We start from the raw sequence: 22,960 nt of genomic DNA, 5'->3' as shown, positions 1-22,960 counted from the left end.
CTGTAATCTAGATAATCAGTCAAACATTTCCAAAAGAAATATTTAAAAAATTGAAAAGTGTGCACTTCTTACGGATTTTGATTTTCTTATTTGAAATACTACTAAGAATGTGTTCTTTCTTACTGATGAAGAGCTGATAAGCTTAGTTTTGCTTAACCAACAGGTTTCTTTTGGATAGTTCCTTGGAATTTCAATGGTATACAAGCACAGAAGAGATCTTCAAAATCCAATCTGAAGATCACCCAGAAAATACAGGATGTGAAAAATAGCTTATAAAACCTGTAGTGCTTAGACACTGCTCTCTGTAAACAATGCTGTAAGTGAAAGGTAAATAAAATTTTCTCTCATCTGTAATATGAACTATGGAATTAAGAATTTTTGAGATTCAATGACAGATTCCAAGTATATTTTGTTTGTTGTCCTATCAGGAATTTGTCATCTGAGAACCAATTTAGAATGTAAAATCTAAGACTAGGCTTTAGATATCACTGATTATAGGACAGTCCATGTAAACAGTAAAATCTCCCAACAACGTGACACTCAGATTGTCTCTGACAGAAGGAAAGATGAAAGGAAGAGCAAATGGTATGGAAAATAATAATAGTAATAAAAATTGTTGTCATTTATTGCGTGCTTCCTATGTGTCAGGCACTGTTCAAAGAGCTTTACACTTATTAACTCATTTTATCCTTTAAGAACATTTTTGAAACAGGAATAATTATTATGGCCTTGTAAATTGTAATTCTTTCAATTAAATATTGGCTCATAAGCACAAAGATTTTTTCAGTTCCTTTACTGCCTGTCAATTCCGAGAAAGGAAAAAAAAATAAGGATATTTTATTTTTTACTGAGTCCTTAAAAGGTCTCTTGATCTCAGAATCCAGTTGTAAATCAGATACATCTTAGTGGCAAATTATAGCCACTGAACCACTGAATAATTCTAGTTATAAAAGAACAGTTATTTTTCCTCAGCTTTTATATCTCAAAGAAGAATATAATATTAGCCAATATATATTTCTCCCCCAAATTGTGTCATCACGGAGGTTATAAAAGAATCTCTTATTCCACAAAACTCTACATCAACCAAGAATGGGATAGCTAAATTTGAACGGAAGTGGAAACAGTCAGTCTATTCTGAATGCTAAACAATAAAGACTTCATGCAAATGAAAGTAAATTTGCAGAAAAATTACTAAAGATAACTGGTAATCATGATTTGTTTCTCGGTGAAGATTTTCACCAAGCTATAAAAGAAATATTGTTATTGTCTATAATTTCAAATTATGTAAAACATTAGATTTTAAGAGAACAATGGCACTTCAACACTTTTGCTAACTCATTTTCAAGAACAACACACTTTCTTCGATTTTAGTTCTATTCTTAAAACTCACATATTTTTCTTCTTTACTCTCTTTAGAAAACAATTCTCTCTAGTGCTCTGCTGGATGTGGGAGAAATAGTAGCAAGTTTTCTTAACTTAAGCAATAACTTAGATCCAAAATAATCTGCCTAGTAATTCTAATTAATTTAAAAATGGAAAGAGAAAACAATGGTGATTTTTAATTTTGTTCCACTTGTAATAATGCCTGTGCTACTATTCCAGGTAGAGACAAATTATTTTGAAATACAGAATATCATTGATCACATTCTTTGAGTTTTCTCCCTTTTGGTGTTCAAATTTTAAAATGACTTTCAACTTCAAGTAGGAACATGTAATCTGTCAAGGGATAAACAATGCAAAGTCTATCCAGCTGTACTAGCAAAGGCATAAAATCCACTATTTATCTGAATAAAATAATCACTTTCTTTAGGAATATTATATGCTCAAGTGATACTTTACATAAACAGCAAGTCACCAATTATTATTTTAAATGATTCATACATTTAAATATAAAGTCAGCTTGGGGAAATAGCATTGAGCTAAACATTTTATTTTCAATCTACCTTTTTCAAATATCTCTGATTATGTTTAAGTATCAGAAATTCATATCATCTGTAATTTCCCATTTATGTTTTTTGGCAAAGTTAGGATACTGTAGTCCAACAGAGAAAGTTAGTGAAGCATTCTGATGACTACAAAGTAGGCAGATTGTAAGGCATGCCCATGATTTTCCTGAGAATTACACATTCAAAAATCAGTTATTTTAATGGTCTGAAACGTCCACTTCTTCCTATGTGTCTATCAGAATCTATTTATTTATCCTTGCAATCCCCCAGGTAAAATTAGAATTTTTAGAAATATCATTGGCACAGTCAAACATAATTAACTGAAAAATTTCCACACTAAAACAGGGGATTTTTCTCGTAAAGGGATGAATACATCTCTAACGTTTTGGGGGCACATTTCTAAAGAATGCTTCTAGAAATTATCAGAAATGTTCATTTTCTCTCAGATGTTTAAGGAGCACTTTCAATATCTGTCTTGCAAGAATACAAAACTGTTTATTTAAAATGTTCAAGTGTACCGATATTAATCTTTCTTCAGAATTCCAGCTGAAGAATGGTAACATAATCTCTACTTACTTTGTTCATCACTTTGAGGAGATCTGATCTCTGCCAATTATGTAAAAGTGATTCCTGATCATTACACGCTTGCACTTTATTTCCATTGCATCAGTGGTTCTGGAATCTCTGTTAACTCCCAACAACACCCATAACCCAAAAGCTCCAGTAACCACTGTCTCTCACCTTAGCTTGCCATATTAAGTGTAATTTCTGAAATTAAATGCTTGATCCTGACTTAGATATCTAACCATAATAGTTTTCTTTATCCATGATATAAAGTCCCACATCATGTGCATTTAGACTTGTGATATAAAATATCCAGAATATGGATGGTCGAGTATTTTTGAACTAAGGCGAAAATAAAGACAACTTGCCATTCAAAATCCGTGTGTACAAACACATGCATATGTACATACACAGGCACACATGCACACACAGATGAATCTTTAATAAGTTAACAAAAACCATACTTTGGAAAATATAATACTATTTAAAATAACAAAGTTATACAATCTTTTAAGAAAACTGATAGTAACCTGATCTTATCCACATTTAACAGTAAAAGCACTGTATTTAGGAGAACAGAAATTCCTTAAAAGAAATATGATTTGTCTATGTGTCACATCCAGTGAAATTTCATTGAGGTTTTTCTATGAGTTATAAGATCCCACTAGAGGCAGGAAGTTCACTTACAATCAGAAAGGAATATCAGTTATATAATCACATTTCACACAGCATTCCACTAATCTCCCTTTTTAAACAACCTTGTTATTATCTATTATGATCAGCCCCCTCAATTTACATGCATGGTAAATATACCAAAAATATATAAATATATGATAAAAATAAAGAATAAACATACCAAAAAATTAATGTAACTGAAGTTTTTTATACAATTAATACCTATTTTCAAATATTTCACAACAATACAAACAATTTAGGTGCTGTTCATCTCTATTTCCTTCCGGAAGGTAATTTATATCTTAATCACTTCTTCTTAATTTATGTTTTATATGGCATGTAGTGCTCAAATCTGGCCTTCCTGTCTAGCAATGAGCCTTTTAATAATATTTACCACTTAGCTAAATAGCATATTAATGCCTGCTTCGATTTTCCATGCATATTCTAACTGTTGTCATGATCTCAAATGGTAAATAGACATTTTAATTGATGCTTCTTAAGCCTTCTTATAAATATTTGGTAAGAGGCCCTAGTGTCACATCCGTCAACACCTACTGGGAACATCTGTCATTTGAACTAAGACAAATTAATTCATTTTAAGAGTAATCACTGTCATTCAGTCTTCATCAATCACAATATGATTAGAATGAAAAATTCTAAGAGGATGTTTTGAGTAAGAGTTTTCCAAATCCACACACTTCAATTTAACATAATCAGAAGTATATTATACATCTTTGTAACACATGCATGTAACAGAACACAGCAAATAGGAATCAGAAAGATACCTGTCACAATTCATAAGCAAGAGAGATCAGATCAGGAAGCTCTTACGAAGGAATTACACTCTCATTTACAGATCACTTACCACTGAGACTTGACAGAAGTGTCCACAACATAGTTCACCTAATTGTCTGATACTTCTCTGAAGTTTCTTACCACAGAATGTATTAGACTTTACACTCATGGGGAAAACTAAAGTGAGTGTTAGGCTGGCTAGAAATATGCCCATGTAACCCAGTATTGCCCAGACAGGAAATGAAGTGGTTGTTTTGAATTTTAATAGTTGACTTTTACTTTCTATTCCTGGATTGGGGGTCTCAAGGGAAGACACTACCAGGCTATCATTAACTGGATGATCTTACCTCCTTCTCAATTATTCCACTAACCTCAGGGAGGAGGCCCAAATCAAGGTTGTCCCCTCTATACAGATGTATATGTTAAATTGTAGGTCATTAAAAATTTGACCTTCACACAAACCATAAAATACTTTCAAGAAAATTTTTTTTAATTTAATATACATTATTGACATGTTCCTTACCCACAAGTGCATTTGTAATAAAAATAAAATAAGAGGAAATGAAAAACTAAGCAATAAAATTTAACAGCAACTCTTTTCAATAAAGGTCAGTCATTAGGCTTTTAAAAATAACATGAAAATCTACAAACTCTTAATCTAAAAAATGACTTTTGCTACCATTTAGCAACATCATCACATGGGTACATGGACTTAAGTTTCCCCTCTTTAGACACAGTTGCTCTTGGACTAGGATACAGTGGTGAGAAGCTGAGTACTACAACCCAAATTGAATGTCCTCAAAGGCACTGAATCAGCAGAAATAAATTGTGGCAGTCCTGCTTGGGTGTGAACTTTCACTTAGAAGGTGATGAGTTAAGTCTCTAAGTAGATCCATTTTAGTCCCATCTGAGAGAAAGTATTTACCCCCACAAAACCTGTAAATGGCTCTGAGGTCTTCCTTACACAGTACATAATTTTTCCCACTCTGCCTTTACTGATGACCACGTCCTTTTTACCTTGCTCTCCTACATCGTGAAAAATCTCAAATATAGATAAATCTATCTATATTTCACATTCTCCAGTTCTTTTGCCAGTGTGAGCCTACTGTTATGCATCCTTCAAAAAGAATAGATTCTTCTGGATGGAAAATAGCAAATAAGCAGAAAGACCCTAAATGACAGGTTTACAAGGAACTAAAATGTCAAATACTAAAAACACACAACTGAAAATTAAAAGAGCAAGGAAAGAAGGGGCAAACACCATGTATTAAATACAGAAGAAAAATGTTTCTACAGAAAGAGAAGCCACAGATAGGGAGGAGGGTTACATTTATTTTCTCATTTTATAAGACAAAGTATCTTCACTTTTGCCCCCAAATTATATAAATCTCACCAAAAATAAAATTACCTTTTGGGCAACAAGAAAATATTGATTTACTGAATTAAATATCCCACCATCCCCCTACACCCAACAACCTGAGTCACAAAGTAAAATAGAGCATTTACACATTTAGCCTGGAAAGAATTTTAATCAAGGTGAAGTTAAGCCTGTACATTAGAATTAGAAAATAATATGCATCACATAAACGATATGGTATTATGTTTGGTACTATTAAAAGTTTCCCTTCCTTATAAAGCATATGGGATAATAATTAAAGGAAGTTTTAGAATCAGTAGTCTTACCAGGGCAACTTCATACCATCTAAAATTGCACACACGCCTAGTAGCATTTGCCAATTGTCTTGGATAGGAGAGTGAAGAATCCCAGATGACATAAAAATGTTTCTGTTGCTAGAATTATGCTAATTTCTCAATCAATCATTTTAAATATTGCATGTAACATTTGCTTTAAAAAGTTTTTTCTGCCCTGTCTAGAGGGGCCTACTGCTATAAAGATCTATTTTAACAGAAACAACACTTGCCTAACCAGAGACCTGGTACTTTCTTCAGTTTCAGAGGAGCAGCACAAATAATACATTTACATAAATATGTATAAAATGTGGTTTGGCCAGAGTAAATGAGATGTATGTTATCATAAATCCTCTCAACACATCCCCGTTGTCATTAACATCCTCAGCATCAGTCAACATCAACAAAATCACCGCAACACTGTAACCATTTTCTCTTCTTCCCCCTCCCTCTCCCTTAGACTTTCTTACCTCTCTCCCTCCTTGCACTGACTCTGGTCTTTTCAGGTTCAAACCCTGAAAGAAAAAAGGAAAAGAAAAAAAGGAAATACATATATATCTCAAAATAGATTATTGATGGCAAAGAAGAAGTAACTAATAATTAGTACTAGTGCAAAGATTTTGAAGTGAAAAAGAATTTATTTAACAAAGAAGATCTGAATGTACATGAATATCTCACACATATGACAATATCTATATCTGAGTAAGTCTCCAAAGGTGGTACCAATGCACTTCTTGCTAAATCCCAGGACCATAAGTAAAAATAATTGCAGCATTGGTGATTACGTAGGAAATATTCAGGATTTTTTCTCGTGAAAAGGACTTTCTTCATCTTCTATTATCGTAACTGCTTTCTACACTAAAAGGAGAGCGATTCACCTTAAGTCCCCAGTAAACACTATGCATAATTAAATGGTAAAAGAGTTCATCTTTTTCTTAGCAGGCCTATTGCAAAATATGCTTGTGGCACAGGAGTCTGTCTGTCCATCTATTTATCTTCCCTGGAAATACTGCTATTGAGAAAGCAAAATAATGGGAAAAAAATTTTGCCCCCCCCAAACATGATAAAAGTTTCAATTCCTGTTATTTTCCATACTGTAGTAGTTTTATATGTGGAAGGAACTATATGAAAATTGCAATAAAATGTGATCTCACAGTACCCAATTCTTCCTTTTTACCTTCCTTCATTTTTGTTACCTTTTATTCTCTTTCCCTCTATCTCTTATCATGTCCTTTAATTATTTTACAATACATATTTATTGTATATGTACTGTGGGCCAGACACCATGCTTGATATTGGGGATATAAGTAATAAATAGTCCTCAAAGTTTAGGAGATCATTGACTAGACACACAAAAGTGAAAGGTAAAACTTCAGGAGAATGATGTCAGGTATACAAAATTTTCTCTGAGCCTAAGATGAAAGAGGCTCATTCAGCCTTTGAATGGGCAAACACACAAAGGACCACAGAGGAGGATCACATCTAAACAGTGGTAAAGGCTGAAGAGGAAATGCAGAAGATGAACAACATGCAGCAGTCTGAACACCTGACTACTCAATGTATGGTGACTCGACTTGTAGCATACCATCACCTGGGAACTCACTTCTAATGCTGACTCCACCCAAGACCAGCTGAGCAAGAATATGTATTTTAACAAAATTTCCAGGTGATGAACATGCACGTTAGAGTTTGAGAAGCACTGCACTAAGAGGTCTAGGAAAGGCAAGTGGTTTAGTTGGCATATACTGTGAGTTGTGCAAAAAGGAGCAGTGGGGAAATAAGGCCCAAGAGTTGACCAAACAGTAGGAGTTTTGGGCTTTCCTGGTGGCGCAGTGGTTGAGAGTCCACCTGCCGATGCAGGGGACGCGGGTTCGTGCCCCGGTCCGGGAGGATCCCACATGCCGCGGAGCGGCTGGGCCCGTGAGCCATGGCAGCTGAGCCTGCGCGTCCGCAGCCTGTACTCCGCAACGGGAGAGGCCACAACAGTGAGAGGCCCGCGTACCGAGAAAAAAAAAAAGAGTAGGAGTTTCGACTGTTCTTTAAGCAAATGCTTACTTCGATAGCAGTCTTTGAAAACGGGGGCGTATAACAAATTACGTAACATTTCTCAACCTCATCATTTTTTTAGTTGAAAACTAATAATAAATATAGTAACTATATCATGTGGTTGCTATGAAGATTAAATTAGATAATATGTGTATAGCACTTAGCAAAGGGTCAGACACAGCATATCCCCAAACAGTAATTGTTATCGCCTCTTCGTATTCTAATTTTTATTATTATTATACTTATATAGCACACCTAAATATAAATTTGAGCAAATATCCTGATATTGTGCCTTTCATTTGAAGGATGCAAACTGTCATGCTTTGCTTTAACTCCTTGACATATTTATACTTGTAATGGTGTTTTGAACTTCTTGTCTGTTAATTCTATCATCTGTCATTTCCAGGTCTGTTTTTATTGACTGAATTATTTCCTGGTTACGAGTCACATTTTCCTATGTTTTCTTATGTCCAGTAATGTTTTCATTCATTGCCAGATATTGTGATTTTTATTCTGTGTAGTGCTAGATTTTGTTTATTCCCTTAGAAGGGGTTAGGATTGTTTCTGGCAGATGGTTAAGTTACTTGTGGGTCAGACTAACCCCCTCTGAGGCTTGCTTTAAAAACATTTTTAGGATGAGACTGAAGTAGTCTTTAGAGTTATCTCTATTACTAAAGCTTGACCCTTTTGTGCTCTCTGCTGAACATTCCAAGTATTCAATGAGGGTTCACTACTCTGGCTGATGGGAATTCAAAAGACTCCCAGACTTGTGAAAGCTCTGGGAATTCTACTTAAAAGTTCTCTTGTAATTATTCTTTTCCAGCACTTATTCTTTGCCTAGCCTTATCAAATTTCACTCTACATATGTGAAGACTGTTATTGAAATAAAATTCTCAGAGTAACACCTATGCAGATCTCTAGTGTTCTTCTCTGTATGTTTCCCTCCTTTCTGGTAATCAATCTTACAAATCTAAGCTGCCTTGTTCTCTCCAAACTGAGATCTTTGTCTCCTCAACTACAAAATTTAAAGACCCTGTAGTTCTGACTGGGCTGTCCCTCCATGTACCATGGTCCAAAAACTGCCTCCAGGCAGAAATCTGGGTATTGCCAAGACTCTGTTTTCCTTTTCACAGGTATTATAGCGCTTCCCTGTCTGTTCTTTAATGTGTGAGAGTTGTTTTATATGTTTTGCCTAGTCTTCTAACTATTGAATATTACAGTAGGAGGGTAAGTCTTATAACTAGTATTCTTTCATGAATAGAAGCAGAACTCAAGGTAAATATTTTAAGCTTATTTTTTCAAAGGAGAAAGTTGAAGCTTACAAAATTTAAATTATGTGGTCTGAGTACCAGAGCTAGTGAGTACAAAAGCAAAATTTAAACCAATATATTAAGAGCCTAGATACCAAGTTCATTTATTCATTCCTTGGTCAAGTTTAAGTTCACACCAGTCAAAATCTTTAATGTCTTACATACTTATGAACACAAATTTATCATAACATGCAACTCATGCCTGAGTCATGATGATTCTTCAAGGCAACACAGTGATTAAGAGGAGAACTTTAAGAAGAAACATACCTATGTGGATGGAATAGGAAACATACCTATGTGGATGGAATAGGAGCTAGACAGTCAGCATGCCAGCATAGATATGATATACTTCATAAACTTGGTCATAATTTAGGAACCAAATTATTGAAACACCAATCTTGAGGTTGAAGAACTGAGTCAGAGAATCTGACGGCAAGAATTTGGGACCCATATGGGCAGAGGATAATGAGCTAAGAGGATTTCCATATGCTAAAAGGGCTTCAGGCAAGAAGGTGTTTCAATGGAGAAGTCAAATGGTTTACTGTATAATAAGATTCACTAAGAATTCTTGAGGTATAAAGCCCTAACCAATGGCAGGAATTAGTACGAATCCTAGAGTAACATTAAACCTTCAAGTTGGAAGTTCAGGTGGCTTGAGTGGGGAAAGCTGTTAAGGGTGAAATATCAACTTAACTTCCAGCTTCTGCTAGGAAAACTACAGCAATCTTGAGTTTTTCTGTCTCTTATTGATAGTAAATCGGTCAATTTACTTGGAAAGATCAAATCGTATTACCATCCTAATTAAACAAGCAATAACGTTTACGACAGAAATTTTTCAAAAGAAATATTAATCTCAAGGAAACAAAGCCCCTTTTCAGCCCCTTACACATATACTACACAATTTTCTCATTTTAAAATTAAAAAGTACTTAGAATTTTCCAATTTTGTGTAACCTCCACTAAAGCATATATTGAAATAATTCAGAAAGAAATGAATGTTTTAATTCTATTCACTGAGACAATCTGACTCTTAGAAAGACTTGAAGTAGACAAGGAACAGTAAAATTACTTACGTCCATATAGATACATCTGTACACTGGTTGACTCTTAAAATTAATACAAGATTTATAAAATTTTAATTGGTATAAAAACCCACTTCATTACTCTTAAACACAAATGCAATGTTTATTCATCATATTTTCAGAAAATCATATCTGAAAGTACCCAAGGAATACAGTTAAGGAAAATGTATTTCCCTTGTTACACACATATTGTCACTATAGAGTATAAACTCTTTGTGTTGATCAAAATTAAGCCCATGAAACCTAACCAAAATGTTATAAATTGTAGGAAGAAAAAATTACCCCAAAGCAAATATTCTGCAATGTGCTAAATTAAGATAGTTTAGTATGCCTTAAAGGGAAAAATCTATTAACTGAAATTGAAATTAATTTCAATTAAAAATTGAATTTTTAATTCAATTGAATTTTCTACCAAAATCAAAATTCAATCTAAAATTGAATTTTCTACCAAAATCTCTCTTGCAGAACAGGATTCAGACACCTGTGTGAACACGCCCAGTAACTATGCTAGGGTATGAGGTCATCTCTGTCTAAAGTATACATAGGGGGGAGATCTCCTTTGTAATGATTACAAATTCTTCCCAAATTGCTATCATGTCATAAAGATTTCCCCTGCTTCCCTATAAACAAAAAGTGAGAAATATAGTATCCAGTACCCCTAGATTTGGTTGCTTTATTTTCCCAATATGGACCACTATAGAATGAACAGATAGAATAGATATTTCATTTCTAGCATTCTGGAGATTTCATTGTGATAATTTCCTTAACTGTAGAAGGTAGTTATGATTTAACTGGAAAAAAACAAAATTAATTTTTAAAAGACCTCAAATAACTGTATGGCTTTTACATTTAGCCTCAGCTTTGGAGATACAAGAAAGAACTAGAAGGAAGTTTAAATAACATGTAGTTCAATCTCTTCATTTGACAGATGAGGGGGCTCGCAGCAGGGAACTTAACTTACAAGTGGCAGACTTGGGGCTTGAACTCTAGTCATTGGGTCCCAAATCAAGGACTAATTATTACCAGTTATAAAAATAACTAGTATTTCGGGGGTGATCTCTGTGTGTCAAGCACTGCTCCAAGTGTCTTCCCTGCATTAATTCAATTCTTATGATAATTCATGTTATTGCAGCTATGGTATATGGCCCCCAAAAGAATGGCAAGAATGTTGTTAAACACTTCTGGCCTTCCTGCTTCTTACCACTACATTTCTTCTTAAACAGTGGTATCATTTTGGGAAGAAAAGCACAGTCTTGGAAGATGAGAACAATGTTCAACTCTGGGTTTTGGTCCACCTATCAAGAAAATGATGTGGGAGTGGAAGGATATAGAGGGCTGTACTGGATGATCCCTGTAGAGCTTTAAAATCTAATATCTGTGCTATGTTTTAATTTTTAAGACAGGCAATCTGGTTCTCTTACAGGTTCTTGCTATGCATTTTTCTATGTTGTACGGCTTCGTGGTGAGACTGATGAAACTATTCAAGAAGTTAAGAAATCCCAATGAGTTTGAAAACAGCCTGATAAACCTATTGTCAACCTTGTTCGGTTCCCAAATCCTGGTTTTCTTAATTTGGATATCTACTTTTTCATCTATCAGCTTGCTGCACAGACTTTAAATTCAGTGTCAAGTTTCAGTTATATTGCTGATAAAAAAATCTTTAGTTGTATATGTGGATTTCTAACCTTAGCCGTATCTAGGATTGATTTTGTAAGTGATAGTATTGAGATGTGTGACTAGTTATAGGTTTACAGAATAGACTCATATACTCAGAAACTTTCCCAAGGCTGCTGAACCTACTTAAAAACTCCAAGAATTCACTCTTATGTATAATTTCCAGTCTTCCTTTAAAGTTAATGAACATAGTTTAAATATTCATTGTGAGTCTCATCTCTTTTTTAGCCATTATATTGGAAAAACTTTTTTTCTTATACTGAAATTATGTCACAGAGAGATTTGTATTCGCCTGTTTGAAAATTCTACAGTTCATCAGGATTTGAGCTAAAATCCATCCAAAGACAAAAACAAGAGCCAAATGTAAAAACTTATCGAACTCTGTTTTTCTTTTTGAAGTTAGTCATTCTAGTCATCTTTGATACTCTATACCATAATATCTGTAATCCATTCACTGGAAACTTTGAATTGCTCTTCATTTCCCTTTTTAAAAACCAAGATATGTCATTGTTTTCAGGGACTCCACCATTCTTCTGACATTTTAAAAATGGAAAATCATCCCATATTTGTAAAATAATGTTGTAACTATATCACAGGATACTTTTAAATGTACACATATACATATTACAAAAATGGTATACATTTGTTGAATTTTTACTAGATGACAGGCATTATGCTGAGCACTTTACATGACTTATTTTTTAATTCCTCACAGTTATGTTGCAGATATCACTACTAATTCCTATTTTGGGCATCGGGTCATTGAGGCAGAGAGGTTAATTAACTTGCTCAAAGAGACACAGCTAGAAGGAGGTGGAGTTAATTATTGAACCCAGAGTATCTGATTACAGAGCTCCTTTTGCAACCACTACACATAGTACCTTCAAAAAGCAACTATTACTTTATGTCTTGTGTGTATGAGATGAATATCTAATATGAATTAGATCAATGTGTTTAATAAATGAATGAGTAACCCATTAGTTGAGTAAACCTAATCCCAGAATTATATTAAAGTTCACCTAAACCAAGTTGTTTTTACATATTGAAGAAGTAAATGCAAGATAAATTCTTGGTTTTGAATTCATTTAGGATTTGGAAATAACTGTGAGAAAAAAGTTAAAGTAAATGAGATTGGATTCCAGAGTTCCTAATTTCTTGGAAAGAAATGTAAAATTCAACTGAAATACTTCCTGGGACAGACAAAGATTAAAAGAAAATTAATGTAATTATGTGGGCACAAATAACATTTCATAGAGTTTGTCTGTGATTATCATTGCTCTAGGCTATCTTAAATATTAAACAAGTATAGTACCTCTACACCTCCAGTTTTCTAGAAGTTCTCATCTTGGTATACTGCATAAGTTAAATTTCTTCTGCTCCAGGGACTTGGGTTCTCATTTTTTATGAGCTTATATACAATGAAATTTGCCCTGAAACTAGAATATTCCCAGTATTTCTGATGTTCATAGCTGGGTGGTCATTTGTGATGAAGGTGTCTTTTCATTTCCAATATGAGACTAATCAACAACATAGAATTTCTACTATGCTTTCAGGTAATATTATTTCTGACAACCTCCATCTTTTATTCTAATTCTTAAATAGAAAGTGAAAGACATAGTTTCAGAAAATAAGTAATCCCAAATATTGCCAATGAAAGGTGTACTGCTTTAGAATCCCCTAGCGGTGGTAAACATCAGGCCAACTGTGAATTTAAACAGATATGGACAGGATTAGCACCTAATGTGTGGGATGCGGCATCGTGAAATATTTGAAAATTTATCCCTTGATTAGGCTAAGCTAATTGAATCATTAATCTGTTTAGTAAGCTGTCTTTTATATTCTTACTACAGAACATAAAAAGAGAGAATGTACTAAAGTAGTTCAAGAGAGAGGACTAATAGACAGAATATGTTTATCTATCAATCTATCTGCCTATAACTTCTGACTCCACCTCTTTCTAAATCCAAATTTAGATTCTTTCTAAATCCAAATCCACCCCATCACTCTTTTTTTTTTTTTTTTTTTTTTTTTTGTGGTACGCGGGCCTTTCACTGCTGCGGCCCCTCCCGTTGCGGAGCACAGGCTCCGGACGCGCAGGCTCAGCGGCCATGGCTCACGGGCGCAGCCGCTCCGCGGCATGTGGGATCTTCCCGGACCGAGGCACGAACCCGCGTCCCCTGCATCAGCAGGTGGACTCTCAACCACTGCGCCATCAGGGAAGCCCTCCCATCACTCTTTTACAGAATCTGGTGCTCTTGATAGTCCCTGTCCACGTCAAACATTCTTCTAACATAGACTTTTGGACCAGGTGCTCATCCCAGCGGGAACTCTCTCTAGATATCTGCATGTCCAAATCCCACAGTTTCTCAAGTTTTTGCTTACATCCTACCTTCTCAGTGAGGTATACTTTATCCCCCTATTTAATATTATAGTCTACTGCCTACTTCACTTCCAGGGACACTTACAATCTTTTAATATACTGTATACATTTATTATTATAGTATATTACCTATCTTCCCACATTAGCATTTAAGGGCTAAAAAGACAAGATTCAGATCTTTGCTATGTTTTCTAAATTATCCCAATTGTTCAAACAGTGCCTGGAGCATGGTAAGTGCTTACTAAGTATTTAAATGTTTGTTGAATAAGTGCAAATAGTGCATTAGGTTCCTGCTTCCATTTACATGGCAAGAATATATTTAAATAATTTTTTCCTCCACTATCAGATTTTGGGTGCAGAGAGTAATAACAGAGTTCAACTTATTTGTACCAGAATAAGATCTGAATGGAGATATTTTTAACTACTTCCTTTGATCCTTGTGTTACCAAATTTTTGCCTGGGCATATTTTGAGGCACTATTTAAAAAAGTTGAGCAATAAATGTCCATCAACAGAGGAATAAAGAAGATGTGGTACATATATACAATGGAATATCATTCAGCCATAAAAAAGAACGAAATAATGCCATTTGCAGCAACATGGATGGACCTAGAGATTATTACAATAACTGAAGTCAGAGAAAGACAAATATTATATAATATCACTCATATGTGGAATCTAATTTTAAAAAATGATACAAATGAACTTATTTACAAAAAAGAAATAGACTCACAGATTTCAAAAACAAACCTATAGTTACCAAAGGGGAAATGTGGGGAGGAAGGATAAATTAGGAGCTTGGGATAACATACACACACTACTATACATAAAATAGATAACCAACAAGGACCTACTGTATAGCACAGGGAACTATACTCAATATTGTATAATAACCTATATGGGCAAAGTATCTGAAAGAATCTGAAAAGAATGAATATATATATTTGTATAACTGAATCAATTTGCTGTATACCTGAAACTAACACAAAATTGCAAATCAACTATACTCCAATGAAATAAAAAGTCAAGCGAGCAATTAGGAGTTAATTAGTAATAGGATATCCACTTGCATTTTTTGTCTTTCAAAAGCAACAAAATGAGTTAAGTGTTTCCCTTATTAATTACTTGCCTTTTAAATATGTCTATTAATTTGAGTACTGTGGCTTTCATACATTTTAAGAGGAATAGGTTGTATCTTTTATTATTTGTTTGTTTTAGCTAAGCAAAGAAATGTTCTAGAAACACCTTAAGACTCTTAATTCCCAAGGTTTCTAGGTACAGGAACATTTGTGTGCATGTTTTGATTATATAGGGAAAATAATTATTTTAGCTATTAAAATAATTTGAAACCAAATCATCCATCATCCTTTTATTCTCTAGTAGTCATACAAAGGCTATTTCTTTACCACTGATGCAACTCATAAAAAGCTTTCTTCAACTCAATCTTTCAGGAGGAAACTCTCTCTTTCAGGAGAGTTTGAGATTTCAGGTAGAGTTAGGTTTAAATGTTATATATTCTAAACTTGCCATCGTATTAATGAATAGTTTTTCTTATTCTTCTTTCCCTTTCACTCTCTTTAGCTATGCCATTTCTTACAAGGAATCTTCTAAAAGAACTATCCCATCTCCCCTCCCCCCAAGTCTGGTGCTAACACATTTGTTCACCCACACTTACACACAAAGAGATCTGGGTAATGTCAGGCATTTTAGCAAAAGAAGTTTAAAGGACTCTTGAATACATTGGATTTGAGGGATTAAAAGGACCACCATCCTTATAATGAATACCATTAATTCATATAGTTAAAAGAATCTGCCCAAAGATACCTAATTAAATATTATGGGTACAGGTTTTCCACTTTATGTGCCACCCTTCCACAAGGATTATCTAAAGCACATAACTGATACATTTTCAAAGACAGCTCATTATCTTTCCCAAAGCTTTCTTTGAATCTTTATTGCTAATGATGTCTTGCAGATGACATTTAGAGTTGCTATTTATAACAACCAACAAAAATGCTCAAATGCTTTTGGGAGCTTTTCACTATTAATCTAAACTTTTCATCCAAAAATTCTTTGAACTCATGAAGATCTTCAATCATTTGAGCCTACCACTTTCTCATTCAGTTTCCCTCTAATTTCCGTCTTTTTCAGCATAGCATCCAAGGAACATGGTTATCATCAGGCTGATACACAAACCTTTCAACTTTTTGGATCCTTTCTTCCTCTGTTGTACTTCCCTAGCAAAGCTAAACTCTGATATCATCTATATAAGGTATAACTGCACCTAATAACTAACTATGTGTTGCTGGAGAAAAACAGAGTGTTGTGTTTAAATTTATGATCACAAATTCGAAATTTGCTCTCAGCATTTTCTGAAAATCTGAATCTTTACTGCTTTCAATGTTTTATACCAGCTATTACCTTCTTGTAATCATCTCCACCCACAATCTTCATACGTTTATAGGGTTACCTTCTTGCCACTACTATATTTAAAAATAAATAACCAACAAGGATCTATTCTATAGCACAGGAAACACTGCTCAATATTCTGCAATAACCTAAATGGGAAAATAATTTGAAAAAGATACATATATATGTATAACTGAATCACTTTGCTGTACACCTGAAACTAACACAACACTGTTAATCAACTATGCTCCAACATAAAATAAAAATGTTTAAAAATAAATAAAATGTTCATTTACTCTTTTTTTGTAAATATGGTATTAACATATAGACACTAACATTTGCAATTCATTCAGAAAAAAATTAATTGAATAAATTCACTTGTTCCTTTTTCTCACTGACCTTGGGATATTGCTTAAACCTCAGAGATCACATTTCTTTTTCAGGAAAATTAGAAAATTGGACTAGTCCTAAATATCTTTTAGCTCTTAAACACTGAAATGTTCTGTTCTTCTAGAAAATTGTTTTAAATCTCTCAATTTTAATATTTGAGCTTTGTTATCTAATCAGTTTCAACTCAAGAATTTTATCAATAATTGTGGCCTCTGCCTGTCTCAGTGCTTTTCTTTAAAAATCTCCCTCAACTGTTCTAAGAGCTCTTCAAAATATTAAACAAGGAACCAGTGCCAACATAAGTGCATTTTTTAAACTTTGCTGTATTAATTTATAGTTTTAATAATTACTACCTTGTAAATTGGCATAGTTTCCAGCATATCCATTTTGTTTCCACTTTTAAACATAGTATTCATAATGTACAACTCTATACTGTCTGAACAACTCTACTGAAGACTCAGTATTAAACAAATAAATCAGATTGTGTCAACATCCATTGTTGGAAATCTTAGTTTATTAAATGTGCTTATTTCTGTCATTATTAATTTCTAGGAACAGCTAAACAGACCAGAAAAATAAATGTGTAGTCTCAGACAGCAAGTCAGAAAATCACCATCGCTTAAATTTTCACCTGACAGATCAACATTCCATAGTGTAATTTAATGTCTTCTCAAACCCAAAGACCTACCTGAAAATAAAATGACAATTTCCATTTCCCTATAGTATCTATTCTAATTTAACTGCATTTTCATCATGAATTTCTGGAAATTGGATCTTGCTTAGAAATCTATAAACATTAGGAAGACAATGTTACAACTATTTGGGATATATTTTTATACTCTCAATCTGATAAAATAACAACTCTCAAAAGTCAGGTGATGCTTTAAATATATAAATTGCAATCATCAGATTTCTATTTGAACTAGTCCAGTGATTTATTATAGTAAAAAGAAGCTAATTAAATAAATTCTATGGCTACATTTGGCAAGTATTAGCCAGGATGTACCAGTTGGGAAGATGAAGTCTGAAATTAAATACTGTGTATTAACTCTAATGATACTGTTCTCCAATTTATTCAGCTTGAAAGTGTAGCCAGGGAAGTGTTAGCCTCTGTTCCGCATGAGATAGCAGCCTGACCAGGGGAAGGTCTGGAGTTATTTGTATGACAGAGAACTGGTCAGAAATGGTATTGTTTAGTCTTAAGGACTTCAAACCAGTGTTTAGCTTTTCCAATCAGGAATGTGAAAACCTGTAAGAGACTGTGAAACACCTTAGGGTCTCCCTTCCTACCCACCCTGCCCCACCATCACCAAGGGTGCAGTTTACCTTAAAGAGAGAGGAGAAACAAAGTCTTAGTGCAGCAATGTTTGTGCTCACATATGCTATCCATCTGCTGATGGCCATTTAACCCACTGACCCCTCACTTTTATTTTCTGGCTTATTCATTCACCCAACAAATATTGTTCTGAGTGCCTACTATGTGCCAGGTCCTAGTCTATGCGTTGGGCCAAGAGAGATAAGGTATATTTCTTTTGGTGCTTACCTTGAACTATTTTATGGATATGTAATTTACATAAAGATTTATGGAATGTTACCACTGGGGAAAAAAAAAAGCTTAAGAAATCATTTAGCCCTTTTTCCTTATTTTATTAATATTTGTGAGGAAACTGAGGCCAGCCTATAGATAGGGAATATGCCTGCTCAAGATTACACAGTTAGTGACCATAGTATATACGATGCCAGTATCTAGATATCTACTTCTCTAGATATCTCTAAAGATAATTACCTATGGACCTCTGTTTTTTAAAATGTTCCTAGCCTCTTATCCTCTCACTACGTTCTGTTTATTATTTTACTGTGTGACCTGGTTGAGAAAGTTATACTTTTCAGTTTGCCCTCTTCTGAGTCACCTTCAATTTCAGGTTCTTTAATTGTTACCTGACACCATAGGAACAATCTGGGCTGCAAAGGAGGCCAGGTGAATGCCCAAGGTTTACTGCACTGTGCTTCATTTCTCTTCTGTCACTAACTGGGAGACCATTTGGCAACAGTTGACTCAGAGCCTTAAGATAATTAGTTCTTCCTCAGAGTGGCATGACTTTTAAGGAGGGAAGTATGCAACATTTGTTCCAAAACCCAAATCTATCATTTGTAGAATGTGACCCATTTTGGTGGCTCTTTGATATTTTAGAAAATAGTTTACACGAATAATGTCCTCAATAATGTGGTCTCCTTACATCTTATTTCTGAATTATTTCTAATACCATTCAAAGCACATCTTGTCCCAATTGAAGGGAAACAAAGAAACAAAAAAAAACTGGATGGGAAAATATAAAATACTACAAAACAAATAAAATAAAAGATAATTTTAAAGTAAATGAATAATGTTTAATACAGTAATTACACACTTTATATATTTTAGTTTTTATAGATGTAAGTACACTTAGCACCTAATATTTAGAATAAATCACTACATTTTGAACCTTAACATTTTAACTCAGTCACATTAATGTAGGAAGCCATATTTAACTATGAGGTCTAAAAAGATGAATATAAAACTTTCAGTATAACTGGGTAAGAAATTATTTACAATTGCTACACATTTTGTATATCAGATAATAATCTAAGCTCAATGAAGTTGAAATCTTCATTAAATGTAGTATAATTCCTCAAGAAATTTGCTTAAAAATAGAACAATCAGGTCTTCCTAAACTTTTTAAATTGTTCTTTATTGCATACATAAGAAGTCAAAAATCAGATTTATATGGACATTAAAAAATAAAGAAGTTGTGATATTGTGATTAATAATAAGAAATATATATATTTTGGTCTTCACAGTTTTTGGCACACAGCTTTTTTTTTAAACATCTTTGTTGGAGTATAGTTACTTTACAATGGTGTGTTAGTTTCTGCTGTACAACAGTGTATCAGGTATATGTATACATATATCCCCGTATCCCCTCCCTCTTGCGTCTCCCTCCCCCCGCCATCCAATTCCTCTAGGTGGTCACAAAGCACCAAGCTGATCTCCCTGTGCCATGCGGCTGCTTCCCACTAGCTATCTATTTTACATTTGGTAGTGTATATATGTCAGTGCCACTCTCTCACTTCATCCCAGCTTACCCTTCCCCATCCCAGTGTCCTTAAGTCCATTCTCTACATCTGCATCTTTATTCCTGACCTGCCCCTATGTTTTTCAGAACCTTCTTTTTTTTTTTTTAGATTCCATATATATGTGTTAGCATATGGTATTTGTTTTTCTCTTTCTGACCTACTTCACTCTGTATGACAGTCTCTAGGTCCATCCACCTCACTACAAATAACTCAGTTGGATTCCTTTTTATGGCTGAGTAATATTCCATGTATATATGTGCCACATCTTCTTTATCCATTCATCCATTGATGGACACTTAGGTTGCTTCCATGTCCTGGCTATTGTAAATAGAGCTTCAATGAACATTTTGGTACATGACTCTTTTTTGAATTAAAGTTTTCTCAGGGTATATGCCCAGTACTGGGATTGCTGGGTTGTATGGAAGTTCCTTAAAAAACTGAAAATAGAACTACTGTTCTCCATGGTGGCTGTATCAATCTACATTTCCACCAACAGTGCAAGAGGGGGATCCCTTTTCTCCACACCCTCTCCAGCATTTACTGTTTGTAGATTTTTTGATGATGGCCATTCTGACCGGTGTGAGTTGATATCTCATTGTAGTTTTGATTTGCATTTCTCTAATGATTAGTGATGCTGAGTATCCTTTCATGTGTTCATTGGCAATCTGTATATCTTCTATGGAGAAATGTCTATTTAGGTCTTCTGCCCATTTTTTGATTGGGTTGTTTATTTTTTGGATATTGAGCTGCATGAGCTGCTTGTATATTTTGGAGATTAATCCTTTGTCACTGTTTTGTTTGCAAATATTTTCTCCCATTCTGAGGGTTGTCTTTTCGTCTTATTTATGGTTTCCTTTTCTGTGCAAAAGCTTTTAAGTTTCATTAGGACCCATTTGTTTATTTTTGTTTTTATTTCCCTTTCTCTAGGAGGTGGGTGAAAAGGATCTTGCTGTGATTTATGTCATAGAGTGTTCTGCCTATGTTTTCCTCTAAGAGTTTTATAGTGTCTGGTCCTACATTTAGGTGTTTAATCCATTTGGAGTTTATTGTTGTGTATGGTGTTAGGGAATGTTCTAATTTCATTCTTTTACATGCAGCTGTCCAGTTTTCCCAGCACCACTTACTGAAGAGGCTGTCTTCTTTTCATTGCATATTCCTGCCTCCTTTATTAAAGATAAGGTGACCATATGTATATGGGTTTATCTCTGGGCTTTCTATCCTGTTCCATTGATCTATATTTCTGTTTTTGTGCCAGTACCATACTGTCTTGATTACTGTAGCTTTGTAGTACATTTTGAAGTCAGGGAGCCTGATTCCTCCAGCTCCATTTTTCTTTCTCAAGATTGCTTTGGCTATTCAGGGTCTTTTGTGTTTCCATACAAACTATGAAGTTTTTTGTTCTAGTTCCGTGAAAAATGCCATTGGTAGTTTGACAGGGATTGCACTGAATCTGTAAATTGCTTTGGGAAGTATAGTCATTTTCACAATGTTGATTCTTCCAAACTAAGAACGTGGTATATCTCTCCATCTGTGTGAATCATCTTTGACTTCTTTCATCAGTGTCTTATAGTTTTCTGCATAGATGTATTTTGTCTCCTTAGGTAGGTTTATTCCTAGGTATTTTATTCTTTTTGTTGCAATGGCAAATGGGACTGTTCCCTTAATTTCTCTTCCAGATCTTTCATCATTATTATATAGGAATGCAAGAGATTTCTGTACATTAATTTTGTATCCTTCTACTTTACCAAATTCATTGATTAGCTCTAGAAGTTTTCTGGTAGCATATTTAGGATTCTCTATGTATAGTATCATGTCATCTGCAGTGACAGTTTTACTTCTTCTTTTCCAATTTGGATTCCTTTCATTTCTTTTTCTTCTCTGATTGCTGTGGCTGAAACTTCCAAAACTATGTTGAATAAGAGTGGTGAGAGTGGGAAACCTTGTCTTGTTCCTGATCTTAGTGGAAATGGTTTCAGTTTTTCACCATTGAAAATGATGCTGGCTGTGGGTTTGTCATATATGGCCTTTATTATGTTGAGGTAAGTTCCCTCTATGCCTACTTTCTGGACAGTTTTTACCATAAATGAATGTTGAATTTTGTTGAAAGTTTTTTCTTCATCTATTGAGATGATCATATGGTTTTTCCCCTTCAATTTGTTAATATTGTTTATCACATAGATTGATTTGCGTATACTGAAGAATCCTTGCATTCCTGAGATAAACCCCACTTGATCATGGTGTATGATCCTCTTAATGTGCTGATGGATTCTGTTTGCTAGTATTCTGTTGAAGTTTTTTGCATCTATGTTCATCAGTGTTATTGGCCTGTTGTTTTCTTTTTTTGTGACATCTTTGTCTGGTTTTGGTATCAGGGTGATAGTGGCCTCGTAAAATGAGTTTGGGAGTGTTTCTCCGTTATATTTTGGAAGAGTTTGAGAAGAACAGGTGTTAGCTCTTCTCTAAATGTTTGATAGAACTTGCCTGTGAAGCCATCTGGTCCTGGGCTTTTGTTGTTGCAAGATTTTAAATCACAGTTTCAATTTCAGTGCTTGTGATTTTTCTGTTTATATTTTCTATTTCTTCCTGGTTCAGTCTCAGAAGGTTGTGCTTTCCTAAGAATTTGTCCATTTCTTCCAGATTGCCCATTTTATTGGCATATAGTTGCTTATAATAATCTCTCATGATCCTTTGTATTTCTGCAGTATTAGTTGTTACTTCTCCTTTTTCATTTTTAATTCTACTGAGTCTTCCGTTTTTTTCTTGATGAGTCTAGCTAATGGTTTATCAATTTTGTTTAATTCTCAAAGAACCAGCTTTTAGTTTTATTGATCTTTGCTATCGTTTTCTTCATTTCTTTTCCATTTATTTCTGATCTGATCCTTATGATA

The 22,960-nt window shown here is 34.2% G+C and overlaps 1 protein-coding gene across 1 annotated transcript in view; it reads right to left on the bottom strand.

Moving 5' to 3' along the window:
- Positions 1–22,960, bottom strand: part of CCSER1 (coiled-coil serine rich protein 1) — a 1,250,826-nt gene that overhangs the window by 400,329 nt on the left and 827,537 nt on the right. The window contains exon 11 of the mRNA XM_060147099.1: positions 6,140–6,184. Within this exon, the coding sequence (XP_060003082.1) occupies positions 6,140–6,184 (45 nt within the window). The remainder of the gene's footprint in view (positions 1–6,139; positions 6,185–22,960) is intronic.

This window comes from Lagenorhynchus albirostris, chromosome 4, assembly GCF_949774975.1.
Source record: "Lagenorhynchus albirostris chromosome 4, mLagAlb1.1, whole genome shotgun sequence".
Lineage (NCBI taxonomy): Eukaryota > Metazoa > Chordata > Mammalia > Artiodactyla > Delphinidae > Lagenorhynchus > Lagenorhynchus albirostris.
The sequence above is the reverse complement of the archived record's forward strand: the minus strand, read 5'-3'. Positions and strand labels throughout refer to the sequence as shown.